The sequence below is a fragment of the Coffea eugenioides genome, chromosome 1 (genome assembly GCF_003713205.1).
Source record: "Coffea eugenioides isolate CCC68of chromosome 1, Ceug_1.0, whole genome shotgun sequence".
Taxonomy (NCBI): domain Eukaryota; kingdom Viridiplantae; phylum Streptophyta; class Magnoliopsida; order Gentianales; family Rubiaceae; genus Coffea; species Coffea eugenioides.
Genome location: NC_040035.1, coordinates 42,946,053 through 42,967,837, shown reverse-complemented (window position 1 = coordinate 42,967,837; position 21,785 = coordinate 42,946,053). Strand labels below are relative to the sequence as shown.

The following is a 21,785-nucleotide window of genomic DNA, read 5'->3' as shown; positions in this document are numbered from 1 at the left end:
CCTCCCCCTCCCCCCCCCCCCCCTCCCAGCAACCAAAAAAGGAGGGCAAAAGAAAAGCCCTCCTTTTTCTCTATTTCCTCCTTTCCGATGTGTCTATCTATAATATCTACCTTTTACATCATCATCATCAAAAACTCATGCTTCTGTGCAAAACAAGTCGATCTCCCACGCTCGTGCAACTACAGACCCTTCTCATTCCAGGATTACTACACGTGTCACAATCATCAACCGCTGATCTTCCACCCAGCTCACCCCCGCCATTACCGTTCTCTTCCTCCTCCACATCCAATCGAACCTCCTGATGATCATCGACCACCTTAAGTAACTGAGTCGACCTGCACAGTGGACATGACAAGTGTGAAGCCAGCCACGTGTCGATGCACTCGGGGTGGAACACGTGCGCACAATGCGGGATTAATTTAACAATTTCCGTCTCCTCGAATTCACTCAAGCAGATTGGACAATCCGTGATCAGCTGCTTCGTGCCCCCACGGTAAGAAACAAGTGGCAATGACTTGACGGTGGCAGGATCCACACCACCGTTCTTCTGATTATGGCCATCACGCAACCGCGGAGGGTGTCTCCGGCGGCGGCTGATGTCGGTGGAGTCTTCTTCAGCAAAACGGCGGATGTAGATTGAGAAGAAGCCCATGAAGAAGAGCGCTGTTAGGAGGACTAAGATTGTTAAGGCCATTGATGAGTCGAACGGTGTACTGGGGTGCCTGGGATTTCTTTTAACACTTGTTGCTTCTGAAGGAGAGCCGTTTATGGGTTCGAAAATGGGGTCTGGTGATAAGTCAGAGCCTTGTAAACCTCCTGATGCTACTGCAGGAACTTGCTGCAGTAGTATTCTTCCGTTCCGAGTAATATCTGGACTAGTTTTCTTCATGTTGTGATAAACGAAAAAAACCAGTCCTCCTTGTTTTTCTTATGGTTTTTGTGAAGTACCTGGTGAAATGGAAGATGGGATTTTTCGGAAAAGAGTGACAAGTGAAAGATAAGGATGGAGAGGATGGGATAAGGGTGGGTGGGTTTATGAGTTTCAGTGAAAGATTCTTTCTTGAGTTTTTAGTATGAGAGGGTAGTAGGACAAAAAATAAAAAAATCTTGGAGTACTTAATTTGATTTTGATGTGAGCTAGACTGCTAGAGAGGAGGGAGAGGGAAGATGAAGGGTTTGGCGGATGCATGCATGGGGCCTACAAACAAGGGGTGGGGGCGTGGAGGCTATTAGCTATATCAAATATGTCTTGATCTTACTTGAATGTTGTGTATATGTGCAGAGAGAAGTGGCATCTTTTGAGGTTTGGACAAAACTAGCAGCAGCAGCAGCAGTTAGCGGATCACCGGCTCCAGGTTTTGGGGTTTTTTAAGATGATAGTAAAATCTTTTGTTCGTAATGGAGTGGGGTGAATTAGCAGTTATATATACTACGTGGGAGGAAGGAAAAAGAGGGGCAAGAGTTGTCCATGATTTCTTGTTTCTTGTCTTCCTACGTAGTACCAAGGAGTCTACTTGAATGTTTTGGCCAACCTTTCACAAACTAGTACGTATTTCTTTTATTTTTATCTATATGAATGAACTTCGAAAAGTCGTTGGTTCTCTTTCTACCAAAGAGGTAAGGAAGTTATCTAAGGGGACCGATGTGGGAAAAGTCGTTGGTTCTCTACGGAGTGAAAATTGTCTGTTGGAAGAAAATTTTGATTCGGACAAGATAGTACTATGTCTTCGTTAGCAAGTGCAAACTGGCTTTTGCAACTAAAATTGCAAGAAAAATTTGATTTGGATGAGATATATTCTGTAATTGTGATAGGAATTGTCACCGTTATGAATAGCTAGCTGTTTTGATAGCAACATGAAAGAAAACAACGCAATTTTCTTGTCCAAAACAAATTTACACTTCATTATTTTTGTTATTTGCACTCCCACCATTTGTTTTATTATATAATCTAATGAATAAAAATTATACGATTAAAATGATAACGAGCGTGTGATTAAGTTTTATTATCTAGCCTAATAAATAAAAATTATATGATTAAAATGATAGTCAAAATGTGATTAACAAAAACGGGAATGTAAATAATATTTTTCCTTATCTCATAGTAACATATAAACTTGACAAAATAGGCTTACCACTAGAATTCATGTCGAAAGAAGGCGGCCATTGTTGCTTAATCAAGGAGGAGGAAAAATTGGAATTTGAACTTCTACACCACGTGTGCTTTATTCACTGTTCATATTCGCTTCTAACTCCGCAGATAAATGAAGCGTTTAACTACACGTTGTTATTCTTGCATTTGTTTGTCTATTTTGCCAGGCTAGACAAAGATTATATGGCCTTGTTTGGCAGATAAGTTTTTTGCTAAGTTTATCTGCTACAAGTTTTTTAAAAAACTTTAACTACAGTAACCTCAAAAAACTTCTCAAAAATTTTAAACTATACACTTCAAAATATTCAGAAAAAACACACTTCAAAATTTTTTTAAAAAACTTCTACAGTAAGTTACAGTAAAGTTTTAGACAAACACCCAAAAAACTCACTTGCCAAAAGACATGTGCAAAGAGATGAAGAGGAACCTATTTATAACTTTTATTTTACCAATCCAAGTCCTAAATTACCATGGATTAGTCAATTGCTGAAAAATGGTACTTCAGGTTTGGGGTTAAAGAACTTTTACTCCATAAATGAACTTTATTTATTTTTTAATCGTCCATGGATTAGAAACTCTTCAAAGAACTTTCTAAAGCAATAAATTCAATCGATAAATTATTAGCAATTTTGAGTGTATGTGATGTTGCAATGGTCCAGCAGCCGTGTATGCAAGCCAAGCTGCCAAGGCACATGTGAACAATCAAAGATGATAAGAACGCGAGTCTGATGCCCTGAAAGTACAACTGTCCAAGCGGCCAGTACTGTTCCGGAATCAAGAAAATGAAGAGAAATAGTCACTGATTAAAAGATAGAGTAGCCACAGATTTGGCAATTTATGTGAAGAAAACTGATTAATTTTGTGACTACGACATGCGACCAAACTGTAAATAAATAAAGCTAATGGTTTCACATATTGATTTCTTATTTTTTTTCTCCGTTCTTTCTATCTGAAAAGTTCCACATCGTAGCTCGTTGTAAAGGGATTTTGCAATTTTATCTCGCTCTTGTGTCGAACTGTTATGAAAAATTATTTTGATAGTTGAAGGCATTTCGCTAACTCTAGATTGTTTTCATGGGCTCTTGGGTTGAATTCATTTGTTACTTTTGATTTCGCTTACTATTGATTCTCTAGGTTTTTTGTTTGTTTTTCTCTAATTTTAACGGTTCTTCAAACTATTTTGATCATGCATAAATCTATGAGATTACAATAACTCAATTGAATGAAAGATATATTAGAATTTATCTTATCGTTATTTGTATTGATTTTTGAAACTTGCCGTTTCTATTAATTTCAGATTTATACGTATCCGTATCATGTTTAATTAAATGTTTGCTATTTGTGCAAATTTATTGAACAAAATAATCTTTTCTATTGCCGTAGTGGAAGGGCAATCGAAGGGGGCTCATGTTGGCCTATTGCCTTGAGAACTACGAAACGTCTATTGCAAGAAGCAATTCAAGAGCTGGCTCAACTGCTTAATTGCTAGCGGTGGCGCCTGCAGGATTTGATCTACAGATTTTGCTGATATACGTATTCTTCGAAACCGTCCGCAGGAGGACCCATCAATGTCATCATCATACCCAAGGCGTTTGTGGGCTGAAAATTCCTGCAAGATACCGTATGCTTTCTTCAGAACGCTGAAGTCATATGGCACATGAACCTAGTTATGAACATGATAACGACTGCATTTGTAATACGTTCAGTTAGGGGAATCCCAAGCGTATATTTCTTGGCAAAATGTTCGTTGTTTCGCAATTGTTACTAGTTGATATAAGGAAGGGAAATAAAGGAAAAGTGGTTGAGGAAAGATAAACGGTTTTAAGATCTCAATAATTTAGTTGGGAAGTTCATTTACGAGTCATGATTCATCACAAAGTTTTAAAGAAATCATTATGGCATTGCTCTCAGTTGCTTCAAATTTTACAAAATAACTGATTATGGAGAATCAGAATCAGTACAAACTACTCTAAGTGATTATAAATATTTACTTTTTTGGTCATTAAAAAATCTATAATCAGAATATAAAAGCAACAAAAATCGTCGGAAAAACTCATTAGAATCTATAACCAGTTAAAATAATCAATCAAAAAACAAGTCTTATATAGGCACTACGCTATTAGTGAGATCAATTAGTGAGACAAAAAAATAAGCTGTAAGGTAGAAAAATAAACAGTATTAGTGACACTCTATTTGGGCCTTTAGTAATTCCACACGTACCAGTTTTTTCGTCCCTCACATTTCATAAAATAAATTTTTTTCGTTCAACACATTTGACAAAATAAATTCTTCCATCCCTCACATTTTATAAAATAAAATTTTTCATCTCTCATTGATCATGTGCATGAATAACTCTTTTTTTAAAATCCATGTATATACCTATTTGATTTCATTTGAACCGTACGAATAGCATGTAATATATCTCTATTTGATTTCACCTACAACTATAATTAGCTTGTTCGGGTGAAATCAAATAGTGATGTATCGTGTATTCGTATAGTTTATATGAAATTAAATAGACATATATATACGGGTTAAAAAAAAGAGTTATTCGTACATATGATCAATAAAGGATAAAAAAATATATTATGTGAAATGTGAGGAATGAAATACATTTTGTAAAATGTGATAAATGAAAAAATTTATTTTGTGATTGCGAGAGACTATAGATCAAATTATGTGACATAAAAAATAAGCTGAAGGCAGAAAAATAAACAGGATTAGTGAGACTCTATTTGGGCCTTCGGTATTTCCACATGTACCAGTTTCTAATGCGACGAACAGCAATACGTGCATTTCATGGTTTTGTCTTTGAGCGGCCCAATTATGGAAATAACTTATTTCCTCGCTCTTTTCTTTTCTTGCCATTTTGCACGTCCGCCATTATTTCCTCGCTCTTTTCTTGCTATTATAGAAATAACTTATTTCCTCGCATTTCATGGTTTTGTCTCTCTTTTTTTTTATTCTTAATTTATGAATTCCTGTTCATTACTTTTTGCAAGACAAGTTATTCCGGGTTTCAAATTATGGGTTTCAAATTTTTAATGGACGTTAGTCCGGATAAGTTGTAGAATTGGGAATACTCAAATTTTTGCAATTGGAATAACCCTAAAATCCTGCAGGCTGCAAACCAAAAAAAAAAAAAATGCAATTTGTTCTTGAAGGAAAGCTCATTCTATATTATCAGTAGTACGTGTCTTGACCAAATAACTTCAGCTGAAGTCTGAAAATGACTAAATTTGTAGATCAATACTTCCCACAGCACCAAAGTCGTGAGAAATACTAATGAGATATCAACGCATATGCAGAATGTCCCCACCGGCGAGGCTGCAAACAGAAAACTCTACTTGTAAACTTGCATAAGACATGAATATAGATTTCTTGGAAAATGATATTAACACTCCTAAAAAAAACTTAAACTTGGGAAAAGAATGCTAGAGGTTTTTTTATGAAGAAGAAAATTAATGTCTTTCCCATTCTTAACATGGCAACACAGTAGGGTATAAACCAAATCAACAAATGCATAAACCTGAGTTTTCGGGCTCGAACCGGATGTCTACTCTGGCTGACCTCTGTCAATGAATTCGAACGAATTCGACCGGGGATGGGAGCACAGCTAAAAGAAATTTCAGGCACTCCTTAAACTTGGATTGGGAAAAGAGTGCTTGAGGGTTTTTTAAGGAGTATAAATATCATTCCCATTTTGTCAGCAGTAGGCTATAAACCATAAACCAAATCAACAGAATGCATAAACTAAAACTTCATATTGCATCCAGCGAACCAACGGGCAACAGCCAGATTGCATGTAACATGCTTCATGTTCACAAAATTTGGCAATATAACATGCTTCAGATGACAGCAAAAAAAGGCACATTGCATGTTGTACATGTATCCCTTGTCAGATCCTAACCTAATTTACATAACTATAAATCCTCCTAGAATTCAAATTAAACACAAACTAAGGCAATTTAATGTGGAAAATGCAACTAACTAGTTGGCCCTAGGACTTTGATTTCTTGGACTGCCCACTGACACTGGAGGCATAAGTTCTAACAGCCTTAGAACCCTCAGCAATTGCATGCTTCCCAAGTTCACCAGGCAAAACCAACTTCACAGCATCCTGGATTTCCCATGATGAGAGGGTCCTCTTCCCACTGTACCTAGAAAGCCTTGAAGCCTCCTCAGCAATCCTCTCAAACATGTCACTCATCAGATTATTAACAATGGTCATAGCCTTTGATGATATAGCACATTCAGGATGAACTTGCTTCATCACCCTAAACACGTGTCTTTTGTATCCCACACTAGTACCCCCATCACTCCCCATTTTGGCTCTCTTCCTCCTCCTCTGGGTAGCAGCAGCCTTCTTCTCCTTTTTCCCATTAGCACTATCTTCTATACCTGGGCTTGTCTTCCTTTTCTTGGTTCGCTCTCTTGCTGGTGGTGTTGGAGCTAAAGCCACATCTGGCTGCATTTCTTCTTCATCTCCTTGCTGCTGCTGCTCTTGTTCCTTATTTGATGGGGCTTCAGATTGTGGTGGTGGAGTAGGAATAGTGGTGATCTCTGATTCTGAGGCTGATACAAATATTTCTTCTTGTCTGTCTCTCTTCTCTTCCTCTCCTTCATCTACATCTTTATCTATCTTCTGCAGCTCTACTGCATCTTTATCTACATCTGCTTCTTCATCTTCCATCTGCAGCTCTTCTTCACCTACACCTACTTCTTCCTTCTGCAGCTCTTGTTCATCTACATCTTTATCATCCTCCTGCAGCTCTTCTTCACCTACATCAACATCTTCCTTCAGTAACTCTTGTTGTTCATCCTCCTGCAGCTCTTCTTCACCGACATCTACATCTTCCTGCCTTGGCTGACGTTCTTGATCATCCCTTTGCTGCTCTATGTTAGGCGCTGCTTCATAATATGGTGGTGGGGTGGGAGGAGTCTCAGGCTCTGAGGCTTGTTGAGTTTCATCTTGATCATCTCCTTGCTGCTTTTCTTGGCCCTTCGGGACAGCTTCATGGGCCTTTTCCTGCTCTTCTAGGTCTTTAGGGACAGCTTCTTGACCCTTTTGCTGCTGCTCCTGAGCTGGCTGCTGCTCTTCTTGTTCTGCTCCTTTTGCTCTGTCTTCAACAACAATGGTCCTCCGAACAGGCTCTTTCAGAGGTGAAGAGATAACTTCAATTTTCTCATTCTCTTTCGTGGATGAAGCAGCAACCGTTACTACTCTCTCATCATTATTCTCACAATTAGTCTCCAATTCAGTAGGCTTTGGAGAAATCACAACTTGCACGGTTTCTTCTATAACTTTTTTAGTCACCACTGTGCCAAACAATTTGCCTGAACGTGTCTTAGGTGCCATATTTTTCTTAGCTTCCTTCTCAGAGAATCAAACTTCAGCAAAGAACTAAAAATTTCCCTCTTTGAAGCTGTTTAAAATTTATGGCCTGATCTTGCCAATTAACAAATTATATTGAGACCATGGTTCGAAGTCTCGGCCGAGACCGAGACGACTCGGCCGAGTCGTCACCGTTTCGGCCCCTACCGATACGATATCGTGACGAAACGATACCGAAATACTTGACTCGCCGAGAAATCAGCCGAGTCGTCACCGCGACGGATTGACTCGGCCGAGTCACACCGAGTCACTCAGAGTTATCCCGAATCAAGACGAGAAATCAGCCGAATCACACCGCGACGGATTGACTTGGCCGTTTCTTTTGCTATTTTTTAATTATTTTTATTTAGCATACTTTTTTATATTATTAACAATTTTTAAAATATTAATAACAATTTTTAAAATATTAAATACTTTAAAATTTGCGTCTCACCGAGACCGCGACCGATATGCCGAGACCAATGTGGAACGTTCCGGGCCGCGACCGTGACTTTGAACCATGATTGAGACTGAAAAGGTCTGTGCCTTTTCTGGGATGCATCAAAATTTGTGTTGGAAGATTTGAGAAGGTGGCACATTGGGCAACAGGTGTCGAGTGATTTTGAGTTAAACGGCTACGTGGGTTAAAAGTAAAGGGCGAGAGGTTTCTGGACATTCGAAATGTAGTAAAAATTTTACGACAATACATAGTACTGTAATAAATTTTTCTGTAGCATAGAATAAATGACGGTAGATTTTATTTTTTATTTTTTGTCGGATACGATAGACCTTCAAGGAGACTGAACCATCACCGATCCAAACAAGTGTTTATACACCATCTGGCGAAATATTCCAAGAAACCCTATGGAGAGGGAGGTGACCCAACGGGGCCAAGGGAGAATCTCTATCGGTGGGGGGTGACCCTATAGGGATGGGGGAATCCAATCCAGACCGGTGTGTAGGGGATGATCCAACGGAGCCAAGGAGGGAATTGAGGGTGACCCTATGTGGAGGGAAACATTCCAGGAAATCCAATGGGGGGCCAAGGGGGGAATCCGGGGGTGACCCTATGGGGAGGGAAACATCCCAGGAAACCCTATGAGGAGGGAGGTGATCCTACAAGGCTAAGAGGGGAATCCCTATCAGGAGGGGGGAATCCGATCTAGACGGGTGCGTCGCGGGGTAATCCAACGGAGCCAAGAGGAGAATTTGGGGGTGACCCTATGGGGGAGGTGATCCAACGAGGCCAAGGGGGGAATCCCTATGGGGAGGGAGGACTCCGGTCCAGACGGATATGTAGGGGATGACTCAACGGGGCCAAAAGGAAAATCCGGATGAGGGAATTCGGTCCAGACGAGTGCGTAGGGGATGACCCAACAAGGCCAAAAGGGGAATTCGAGGGTGACCCTATGGGGAGAGGCGGTCCAAAAGGGTGTGTAGGGGTGGTCCAAACGGGTGCCTATGCACTTGCCGGTGAAACATTAAAACTCTAGATTTTGTACGTAAGGGGTTATCCAACAGGGCCAAGAGAGAAATCCAGGGGGTGACCCTATGGGGAGGGGCGATCCAGACAAGGGCATAGGAGCAGTCCTAATGAGTGCCTATGCTACGCATCCGTTGGAAAAATATTGAAACTCTAGATTTTTAGAATGCAGATCGCGATATTAGATTTCTGAACTTATATTCAAATACAGTTTTAAAACTCTTTTATAGCTAGTTTGGAAGAGCAGATTTGGTGAGAAAAGAAAAGATTACAAAGGAAAGTTGAATCTTTCTCACATTTGGGACTTTGGATAGGAAAGAATTGAAAAGAAACGGAAGGATGTCAGCTCCCTTCCACGTCAGAAAAACTTTCTGCCCAAAATCGGCGGAAAACGTGAGAAAGTGGAGTGAGTTAAATGAATTATACCATATGCCATTTTTACCCTTAAAAGATTAAAATATAACTATATAACCTAATAAAATTCTCATGGTATCTTAAGATTTAAGGGTTTTTACGTAAAATTGAATCTTGTCTTTTCAATTCTCTCTCTTCCAAACAAAGGAAAGTTATTTCATCTCCTTTCTTCTCCAAAACTCCCAAATAACATGAAAAGATATTATAATCTTTTCTTTTCTTTTCTAACTTAAGGTTTCTGTTCTTTTCTTTTCTTTCCTAAACTCCCAAACTAGCTTTTAGTGATCAGCTACTCTAAAAAGTAGTTGGTTAACGGTAGATTTTATTCATCCAATTTTATTCCGCTAACTAGTACCATTTGATTTCGGTTTTGAGAGCTGCTGGTACTTTCTTGGCTGAGAAAAGAAAAAGGGAAAAGAAAACACAGAAACAAAGCCTTGAGTCGTTTGTTGGTTAACTCATCTAGTACAGCTGAAAACTTCTACTATTTGTCTGATGTTTTCTGCTACTCGACAGCGATATGGTTTAGAGACAAGTGTCAGAATTAAAAACCTTTTAGAGTTTCGAAGTAAAGATTGTTCTGGTGATTTGTGGGATGTCCTTGTATTTGCAGCAGCTAAACTAATTTGTGATTTAAACATTTTACCTAATTATTACCACCATCTCTCGACATTATCAACTGACCATCATATACAGAAACAGTACAGTGTATGAGCTAGAAATATTATGTGGCAAATACCCGGAGTCCATTTGAATTGTTATTTTTTTAGAGTTTTTATAGAAAAATGTATTGTGAGGATTTGATATATGGGAGGTAAAAGTAAAATTTTTTTGAGAAAAAATAACAATTCAAACAAGATAAAAATTTTTACCTTTAACTCACATACATCAAATTATTACCATACATTTTCCTATAAAATTTCAGAAAATATCAATCCAAACGATTTCTAAGTATTTGCCGCATAATATCTCTCTCTATATCAATGGCGATAATTCTTGACTTCTTGACAAAAATTGTTACAACACATTTCTCCAATACAAATTAAGATAACTTGTGTTTAAAATGCTTACCCATGGTTTTCATGCACATACGAAAACTTCTAACTGAAAATCTATAATTTCATCAAGCCCCCCGTTTTGTTGTACAATGGGGATCCAAAAGTTCCAAGTTCTCGCTCTGCATATGAATTTTGAGAACAGCAACGGATGAATTAAAATTTAAAATACATTGACCATACTGCGTTATGTGAATCACAAACCATGGGGTGGGAAGGACGTGGGGAGAAAGGGTGTAAAAAGAAAGAAAAAAAAACCACAAACCATGAAATAGGATTCTACTATCCTGGTAAAATATAGTAAGACTCGTATTCACGAGTTACTTCAACAGTTCAACTTGCAGTATTCATAGGGAAAAATGGTAGGTCTGATTAGATATAGTGTGGACAAAAACTAATTAGTTCATATATAACAAAAACTAATTAATTCATTTATTGTCCCTTGGATCATGTCTAGAAGACGACATGGAACAACTCTTGTAAGGAGGAAATGCCGATTTGAAATATTTGGCGTGGCTTCTTGAATGCATACAGTATTATTGATTTGGACAGGATACGAAAGAGAGAAGGAATGGCAACAACCAGCATACATATTTTACTCAACATACAAAAAATGGAAAAAAGAAAACCATGAAAGACATATATTTGTCTCCTATACTATTCTTATAATCCTTGCATTTATGGCTTTGGCAATCTTCTTCCGGAGTGAAACCCGGCTGCCGCGGGGGAATTCTTGGAAGACGACGGTTGTGGGCCTGTGACATCCAAAGCTTGTTCTCGTCTAGAGAAAGGTGGCTGAATTTTATTTGAAAATTAACTGATAGGGTTGGAAGAAATAGTAGCGTGGTGTAATATTTTTTTTGACTTGTTAATTTGATGCATTTAGCGTTTAGGACTGTAACAACTCTTTATCAGATGCATGCTAAATGAGCGAAAAGTACATTTGGGCTCGAAATGTTCTTGAAAAATTTGCCAAAGCTTCATCCGACCATTTTCTTGATAACTTGTCTAATTCATTGATTTTTCAACAATTTTACCCTTCAATATTCTTCTAAGCTAAAAATTTGCACTGTAGTTTTACTTTCTTGTTTAAGTTATCTAACTCTGATCTACGAATATGAGCAATAAATATTTGCTCAAGCCATGTTTTATGTTTACGAAGATTCGAAGTTCAAACTTCACCAAAATCTTCACGCTAAGTGCTTGCAATGAAGCATGAATGTATTTGAAAGAAAAAGGAAGAGGTGTGTTCATAGATCGGTGAGGTAATATAGAGTTTTTGACTAAGTAAATTCTAAAATCAAATCCATTCAAAATGGATGTGAATAAGGTGTATATTTATCTCCATCAGAGAATATTACTAGTTCACCTTTTTAATCGTATGAGGAATAAAGCATGAATTCATCATCACCAATGGAAGCGAATCAAGCATCTACTTTGAAAATTAAGCGAATCAAGCATTTCAACTTTTGCCAGACTTGGGTGTTTTGTCATGATATTCAAGGACTAATGGCTTAGACCAAATGTTGGTGCAAAGAATTAATGAATACGTGAGAGGGAATATAGGTAAGAGGTCTCGAACACCTCTCACTTGTACTAGAAAAAAAGAATTTATCATCAATTGCTGTTGAAAATTTTATGATTGAAATTTGTCAATATTGTTCTGAATGCTCATTCCCGCACCATTATTGGTCCACAACGGATCTTCTGTCCCACACCCTGTGCCACTCTCTGTACCACTTTTTATTATATTGCTATTTTTCCTACATAAATTGGCGCATGCATGTATAGGCATGTATTCACCAATTTGTGAAACTTTAGGTCCCGTTTGGATTTTACTTTTTAGAGTTTTTATAAAAAAAATATGTTATACCAATTTAATATATGTGAAATAAAAAAAAATTAAAAATATATTCATAAAAATGTAAAAATTTACTTTAAAAAATAGCAATCCAAACATTGCCTTACATAGACAAATTGGTACGCCTCAGGATCCAATGCTCAACATTCATGTCTATTGTTTTAAGAGGGCAGGGACATTGAAAAGATGCCATTGTCCCAACCATCACTAGCCAGCAGAACCACTATACCTTTCGTCACACAGAACTACTTATTGCCCTATGCTTTTGTCTTTTAAAACCAAGTTCTGTATCTGTGGCAGTAGATATGGATCCTATCTTGACAGGTGAATGTACCACAGCCATGCAAATGAACACAGTGAACACTGAAATGGAAACGCGACAACAAAGAAAAACACCAGAGTTTACTACAGGTCAAATTGTCATCCTTTCACCCCGCAAGTTGCACGACTTTGCTCTACATTCAAATATTCTCTCCAGCTTTTACTAAATTTTTTTTCAGGTCTGGAGACTAATCCCCCAAGTTAGGCAAAGTTTTGTTCCAAAGATACTCAATAATAGTAACACGTAAGGGTCAAATTTGGAATCTTACTGTAACTACAGACGATCAATCCCAATCGAGCTACCCACGGGGCTCCAGCTTTTACTAATAAGTAATTTTCTTGTAGCTGGGTGGAGTCTCCTTTGCCCTTACAGTAGTTTAATATAGGTAGTCTTTCTCGGTAAAAAAAAAAAGGGTAAACAGATGAATCAAAACATGACAGATTTTCGTATTTCAATGTATGTATATACAAATATCCAATACTCTTACTGGTCACAAAAAAGAAAAAAGAAAGTTTAATTTGAGAATGTAGTGCACTATGGACAACATGAATTTACCTTGACATTGATACCATATTTTATTATTAAGGACCCGTAAGCGAAATGTTAAAGTCTCTAAATGACCATTCCCAAAGTCAAACTCAGACTAATTCTAAGCCTTGAAAGTCAAAGGACCTTTGTGAAAGGCGAAGCACAAGAACCGGTTTTGCCTAGGGAAGAATCTTGAGACCTGAAATAAACTCTTCATAGTCTTATAATTTCTTAGGTATTGAATCATTACTCAAGGGATTAGAGTCCCAAACTCAGGAGAAAGAGCACCGTCATGTTCAAAGTAAGTATACCATTCTCCTAGGATGCCATGAATCCACAGCTCTAGACATCTTGATCTGGATAGATGTATCTATTACCAAGGAAACATGCATGTACAGGTATGGGAAAGACAGAGCTGGGTAAATTCGTGGGTCTTCTTACAATAATGAAGCAAAAAATATTTAAGTGTACTACATGGAATCTTTGAAAATCGAGGCAGGGTACCCTAAGCCCACCACCATCCCTACTTGGGGACTTGCTGCCCATTCTGAATGACCTTCATTGTGTACCACATAAGACATACCTTCCCCGCTAGCTCATTAATCTTGAGGTATGACAAAATTAAAGACAACTTGTGACAAATTCATACATGTATGTTGATCAGGTTTTCCTGCTTGAATTATTGTGTGGATCTTTGAAAAGTTTGCTTTCGTTTCAATTGAAATTATTTAACATCTTCGTTCACTCCTCAACAATGACAATCCCTGAGTTATAAAAAAATGGTAAGAGTTTAAAGGTGCATTCATGCAGCCTATTAGAGCTTCTTATCTTACTATATCAGACACAACGGGAGCTAAGCAAGGATCGATCAAAGAAGTGAAAAAAAAATAAAAAGATTAATTCTTTTTATTTTGATAATATATACACTAACAACTGTACATATATACATACACATCGCATATGCAAATTTTAGAGTTTAAATTCAAATTTTATACAGTTAATGTAAGAATACTTAATCGAAAAGACAAACAAAAGATTTTGCCTTCAGATACACTGTAACTACCTCAACCCTTGCTCTTTAGCTAGCCTCTATTCCATAAAAAATTTAGTTACAAGGACTGACCTAATTAAGCAAAGCTTTCCGCGATCTAAGCAAGCGTGTTGTCCATAAAAAGGGGAAAAAAGAAGTACTTCTCATAAAGACAACAACAACAACAACAACAGTAATATATTAGTAAATTATTTTAATAAATAACTTCTCCATAAACTTACCATCTCCGAATAATTCGCACAGTAATTTACAAGAAAAAACTACAAATTCAGGTACTAAAAGAACCAAGACAAAAATTGAACGGAAGAATCTAATCCGGATAAAGAACTTATGGATCACCGTTGTTCTAGCATTTATATCTATGACTATGACAAATGATACAAAGATTTTTTTCTCTCTATTGAGCATACAAATTTTATCCTAATAAATTTACAGGAAATCAAAAACCCAAGAGGGAATTCATGAACTTTTGCGTCTCTTCTTATTCTTACTACTTGTAGTTTGAGTTTCTGCGGCGGTTTCCGGTGCAACATGGCTACTAGTAGTAGAAGACATCTCAGAAGAAGAAGATTGGAAAAAGGATTCTACCTCTTCTTGTCCAGTTTTTTCAAAGAACTGCAACTTGGACAATTTCCTCTTACGTGAAATCCCTCTTCTTTTTGGTTTCTTCGGTGCTGGTGGGCAGGTTTGAGGAGCTGGGATTTTTTGGTCTTGAGATACAGGCGTTTTACACTGATCTTCTTCATGATTGGTCCCCGACTTCTTTGGCTTCTTCTCATCTTCTTCGCTCAAATTCTTTGACGAACTTTCCTCTACAGCATGAGCTTTGGACATGTATAGTTCGAGAATATTTAGGCGCGGCTTTGTTTGGGACCGACGAAGTGAAGGAGAAATATGAAGGAAGAGGGAAAGAAGCGTCACATATGTGGAGAAGAAAGAGGAGACATATACGTTTGAGTATGTTGTCTTCGATCCCTTCCTTTCTTTTCTTCTGTTGGATTCTTTGGTTTTCTTCGTCGACACAATTTGTTCTACGCCGATTTGAGTTATTGTTCCCTTCTATAATTCTATGCAAGAAGATAACGTTATGGATCGCTCTCAATATGACGACATAAAACAATTACCAGAGGTACCAAGGTAAACATATTTATAGTGGTCATTCTTCTTTCTTTTACCTGGTGAAAAAAAATTTCTAAGCAATACAAAGAAAGTGTAACAGCTATTTTTCACCAGTAATAAATTTTTTTTTTTTACCATTCTTAGGTTTTTTTTTTTTTTTTGGTAATTGTTTCCTTTGTGGAAAGAAACACTGGGGTAAATTTTACAAGAAAAACCCTTTTAGGCCACCATATAGTACGTTCCAGACTTTGAAAGTGGATTACAATATATGTTGACTATATTTGCATAGGTAGCTAATCAAAGACGTTTCTAGATGATGGGATTATCTCAGGTACAATTTCCTTGCTGGTTGACTATGATAATTAAAAAAAAAAAATTGATAAGTCCAAGGTGTAGAAGTATCCAAATAGTTAAATGATAAACCTCCTTGGAAACCCTTGATTAATAGTATTTAATGCTCGCCAAAAAGCACATCTGGACATTATTGACTTTACATCCTAATCTGCTTTCATTTGGTTTTTACTTTGACTTCATCCAATGAACATTATATCACCCACTTTAGGGGTCATTCGTTGGAATTCCGAAACCACGTCAAATTGCAGCTTAATTACCGGTGCAAGGACACTTCTTGTTATGCAAATCCTTTTAGACAAAAGGATGACGTCGTACCCCAAAAAAAAAACTCATTTGTGCTCGTGGTACGAGTTTCCATACTAACAATATAGGAAAATGCATTAAAAGTGTGAAATTCATTTGGGTTGTTATTTTTTGAAATTTTTGCACAAAAAAAAAATAATATTATAGTAATTTGATACATGTAAAATAAAAAAATTATTGAAAAATATATTCATAAAAAATATAAAAAAAATTTTTTGAAAAAAATGATAATTCAAACAAGGCTGATATATTGCGAGCTAAAACGGGCTAAATAATTTCACAGTAATTAGCGCAAAACTCGCTCTCTTTCTTAAATTGTACCGTGTATATGCAATTTCTAAGCAAGACAACAAGAAAAAAAAAATAGTTCCTCCATCTCAATTCAGTGTACGTACCCTTACTTCAACTAAAGCACAAAAAATGTGCAATTACATGTCTATTACGCAAAAATAATTCACACTTGAAAACAAAACAATACAAATAATCGATCAATACGTGGTCGAAGAATGAATGATTTGAAGGGAGAAAGAGAAATGCACGTGGTGGAAAGCCATCCTCCAACCCAAGCCCCGTTGGTCTTTTCGATAATTAGCGAATCATTAATATCAATATATTAATGACTTTGATGTTCACTCCTGCTTGACATTAAACCTTGCGCTTCCTGCCCCTGCAGTCCTGCTCCTCCTCCTCGGCTCCTCCGGGTCACACGGGAACTGTAGCAGCGATGGTCTGGTTTGTATGTACCCTTATCTTCTCTCTCTCTCTCTCATTTCACCTGTCATAGTCATATCTCTCTCACACTTGTCTGTATTGTTATTGCAATACAAAAAAAGCTGCATTGGATACCGTTTTGAAATTGGAGTATAATGAAAATCCCAAGTCTGATGTGGACAAAGGAATTTGAAGACTTTTATTTGGGCTAGCAGCCACCATACTTTCCTCCCCACATTCCACGTTCGGTTGTTAGCTCACCAGGCTGCCATCATTTTCCTTGCTGCAGTTTTCGGACTTAACTAGCAATTGCAGCTGTTTCGTGCACAAATTTGACACATTTTTTAGATAGATAGCCTTTGAGATTGATACCTCCAACAATGCTAACCCCCCTTGGGATAGTCACCTGATCTAACCTAATATACCCTGCTACCAGGTCCCATCAATTAATTCAGCACTGGTTGCACGGATCCATATAAAAATATATAAATCCTTGGGTTGGTAGTTATACGGATATGGGGCATCAACCTTCCTTTGCTGGAGACGTTTCAGGCAGCCTAGTAAAGATTGATCTGAATTACCGGATAACGGTTTTCTTTGGTATCAATATGTAATTAATTGTTGGAAACAGTTGTTCATAATTATGGAAGTCGATCTAAGTTAGCACTACCTAATTTTGATTGAATCTCATAAAAAACATTTGTGTTATGAAATTTATTTGTTCATATGATCACTACAAGGCTATTCAAATCATTTACTACAAATTTTTCATGCATAATGCTTTCACAAATTGTTTTCTATTTGTGTAAATTTTATATGCAGTACTGATAGTTTATCCATTATGACCGTTCTATCTATGATCATGTGTAAAAATTGAATTTGAAATTCAAATTTTTCATAATTATCATTCATCTAAAACTAACCGTTGTTCGTTAGTATATACCCCCTCTGTCCCATTTTGATAGTTCTAATTTTTTTTTCACATAGTTTAAGAAAAAGTAGTTAACTTTGTTAGAAAAACAAATTTAAGTTGCTAATTTTCTAAAATACCCTTACATTAAATAGAGTACAATTTTATATTAATTATTCATGGAAACTCGAATTGATGGTTTATAAGAACTTGAATTAATGGTCAAGAAACAATGTACATTAAATAGGGTAGTTTATACTAATAACAACTTATATTGTATAAGGGTATTTTAGAGAAATTAAAAGATAACTATATTTTTCAATTGGAAAGTGGATTACAATTTGGAACACATGAAAAAGGAAAACAGGACTATCAAAGTGGTACGGAAGGAGTAAAAGATTAATCCTTCTATTTGTCTTTGTACTTTTTTATTTTTATTTTTAAAATTTTTTGGGCCAATAAAGCCTAAGAGGAGAGGAACCTAACCTGATTTTAGGGCACATACACATTATGTGGCTCAGATTGTAGGTTCCCTCCCATTCTCTTTTTTTTTTCTTTAAGACATAGGGATGACTTTCAAATCTTGCGGGATGTGATACGATAATGAGATAGAAGGATGTGATATGATGAGGTAGAATGCAAAGACAAGGAACAGCTTTGTCCCATTTTGATAGTCCTAATTTTTTTCACACAGTTTAAGAAAAAGTAATTAACTTTGCTACAAAAACAAATTTAAGTTGCTATTTTCCTAAAATACTCTTACATTAAATAGAGTACAACTTTATATTAATTATTCATGAAAACTTGAATTAATGGTTTATGAGAACTTGAATTGATGGTCAAGAAACAATCTACATGAAATAGGATAGTTTATACTAATAACAACTTACATTGAATAAGGGTATTTTAGAGAAATTAAAAGTTAACTATATTCTTCAATTGGAAAGTGGACTACAATTTGGGACAGACGAAAAAGGAAAACAGGACTATCAAAGTGAGACGGAAGGAGTAAAAGATTAATCCTTTCTATTTGTCTTTGTACTTTTTTATTTTTATTTTTTAAATTTTTTTGGGACAATAAAGCCTAAGAGGAGAGGAACCTAACCTAATTTTAGGGCACATACGCATTATGTGGCTCAGATTGTAGGTTCCCTCCCATTCTCTTTTTTTTCTTTAAGACATAGGGATGATTTTCACATCTTGTGGGGTGTGATACGACAATGAGATAGAAGGATGTGATATGATGAGGTAGAATGCAAAGACAAGGAACGGCTTTGCCTACTCTTAACGACAAAGCAACGCTCATAAGGAATTCTATTAAAACTAAGAAATATAGGCTGCCTGTGCTATCCACATTCCATGCTCCACGCCAGAATGAATAGAACTTTTCGGGAAAAAGCCTATTATTTGAGGAAGCATCAAGGTTGGTCTTGGGGCGTCGTTTGACTCGGAAAATGACCCGTCACCAACGTACATTTTGCAAAATTTTATCTTGGGCTTATTGAAAGAAGCCCATTTCTAAGCTCCGGTACAGTTAACATGACAAAGAAAGTAGAAATAGTTTGTTTTGATGTCAATCATTGCTCATAATGGAGCTTCCTCATCTTCTTTCTGCGCCCAATTAGGTTTTGCACTTCTATCAGAGTTCGAGCTAAAGCCCAAGGTGTCAGGCAGTGCATTGCACAAAAAATATCAACAGAATGACAAGATTAGGGGTTAATTTTAGAACCTCCCTTGAGATTTTTAACAATTTCACTTAATTTGCTTGAGATTTTAAAAATTATACATATCTTCCTTGAGTTTATCATTTTGGTAACAAAAACTATTCAATAATCAAATTTATGAATGAATAACAGAAAATGCCCTCATGAAATTATGAAGTTTATTTTACCTTCTTATAAAATTCTTTAAAAAATTTAGAACATACACAAAATCTCAAACTCATTTTCAACCATATATTTACTATTTTAAATCTTTCATGTTCCCACATCTCAAATTACTACCATCATCACCTCAACCGAAAAAAAAAATCAGCACCGTTAAGCTCAAAAAATTTCACCAACTACATTAATATAACATCCTATCCCTCAACTGTTAGAGTACTAACACTAGCTCTATCCTTTTAAAATTTTTAGCTTACATCTTCTTCTATTCATCTCCAAATCCTCTAAGTAAAGCTAAAATTGATTTGTAATATGTTAAAATTATGTTTAGGACACAATTGATTATTCCATGTTTGAAAGTTGTTTTTGTTTCGATTAAATGTCTAATTATGTGAAATGTATTCATATGTGCAAACTTAGAAATAGATTGTTTAATTGCATGAAAAATATTAATATGTTAAGATCATTATGGTCATTTTATAGGATCAAGGGAAGTAAGTATAATATTGAAAACCCCAAAAATACTTGATAAAATTATCAGAAACCTCAAAGGAGGTTTCTAAAATTATCACGAAGATTAATATTCCCACACTCCTCTTTCATTTTTCTTTCTCAGAAAATACTAAAGATTGTCAAAAGTTAAAATATGTAGAAGAACCGTCTTTTTCTATTTAGGATAAAAAATAGAAAACTAAAATCATAATCAGTCAGTTATACATTTCTCTTAACTGTGTTTACTGCCAATTCATTGCTTTAGGTGCATAATTTTTACCTAACGAAACAAATTATTCTCTCTTCCTTCCCATTCATATACTTGTGATAAGATAATTAACTGGACCACTTTTTGCCAAAAGATATTTATTGCTCTACATGAAGCCATGATGTAGAGCAATCAATATCAAGAGATAACAACATCACTTACCATTTTTCTTAAACAGTATCGTGGGCAATGCCCACAAAACATGATGCTCATTGACTACACTTGTATAAGTAGCCCAGATGGGGGTTGGTTGCCCTGTCATCTCTCCTTGTCTCTCCCTTCTGGTGGAAAATGTTCATAAAAATATGGCATAATCGATCACTTAATGCTTGAAAAATTTACCTATGGATTCTTTTTCGGCTTTTTTTTTTTTTTTTGTAACATGTGTATCGAAAATATGGTTAATATACAGGTGCCCTTTGGTTTTGGTAATTTACATGAAATCAATCAAGAAAGATATATACTACTCGCTCTTCCTTAGGTAGCGATCTCAAGTAGTAATTAACCCCATGACTCAGTTCGGTCCACCTTTCCCTTTAGAGGAAGATAGCATAGGAGTTGTAGTTTGTGAAATGGGAAAACCAAAAAAAAAAAAGGACATGATTTACAATAGCACGACATCTTTTCACTGATTTTATACTAGTCATTTTTATACTGGATTGTTGATGCAAAAAATATAACTTAGTAATGCATATGGAGATTGATTAACTAACTGTAGATATTCTTTATTCGAAGATACCATTTTGGTTAACTTCACAAAGTCAATTATGATTTTAATTGTTTTTCAATTAGTAGCTCTGTATTTTCATGATAAACTCGTGTAAAATTACTTTTCCAATATATGATTCTAATCTCAATAATTCTTTTTATTAAGAAAATCCTGTATATACATTATTATCGTTGAATATTGCATTCTCCATTGCATCGTTGCCATGTTGTAACAAATAATTTGGACCACATGCACCTAACATATTGAAAGAAAGGGAAAAGAAACTCATGGACTAGAAATGTAGAAGAAAATTAGGAGGGGAAAAAGTGTTGGTCAATTGATAATAAAAAAAATGCAGGAAAGGAGTGAAAAACACTCGTGTAGTTTGGTCTGTCGTTTTAGTTGAAATGATTTATGGGGCACTTCCATCAACACTTCCATCCACCACCAAGAGTTATCACAAATGTCACAATAATAATTTCACTCTCTATTATTTGATCAGAGTAATATATTGCATCATCAAAAAGTTATCAAAAAATTTTTTTTTCTGCAAGACCCGAGTATGAGTGAATTCGATTTCGATCGCTATCGTAAATAAGTCAAAACACATTAATTATTGTTCGCATCACAGGTCATTTACAAGATTACGCGATCTTTTGAAAGGAAATAATTCGTTGTTACCAATTCAATCATAAAATAGTGGGGTCGAGTCTATATAGCATATTATGGAGGCAAGAAAAGCAGGAAACTGCAGCATGGAACATGGGACATCATAAATCTAGAAATTCCATGTTGTCCA

General features: G+C 36.2%; 3 protein-coding genes across 3 annotated transcripts; all 3 read right to left on the bottom strand.

The window, feature by feature from the left end:
* Positions 1-30: 30 nt before the first annotated feature.
* LOC113779559 (RING-H2 finger protein ATL57) lies at positions 31-1,057 on the bottom strand. Its single transcript, XM_027325169.1, has one exon. It carries the CDS (start codon positions 887-889, stop codon positions 128-130), a length of 762 nt encoding a protein of 253 aa, XP_027180970.1. The 5' UTR covers positions 890-1,057; the 3' UTR covers positions 31-127.
* A 5,092-nt stretch (positions 1,058-6,149) lies between these two features.
* Positions 6,150-7,508, bottom strand: LOC113773112 (cilia- and flagella-associated protein 251-like). Its single transcript, XM_027317657.1, has one exon. It carries the CDS (start codon positions 7,506-7,508, stop codon positions 6,150-6,152), a length of 1,359 nt encoding a protein of 452 aa, XP_027173458.1.
* A 7,188-nt stretch (positions 7,509-14,696) lies between these two features.
* On the bottom strand, positions 14,697-15,071 carry LOC113773105 (cyclin-dependent protein kinase inhibitor SMR2). Its single transcript, XM_027317646.1, has one exon. The coding sequence runs from the start codon at positions 15,069-15,071 to the stop codon at positions 14,697-14,699; it is 375 nt and encodes a 124-aa protein (XP_027173447.1).
* Between the last annotated feature and the right edge of the window lie 6,714 nt (positions 15,072-21,785).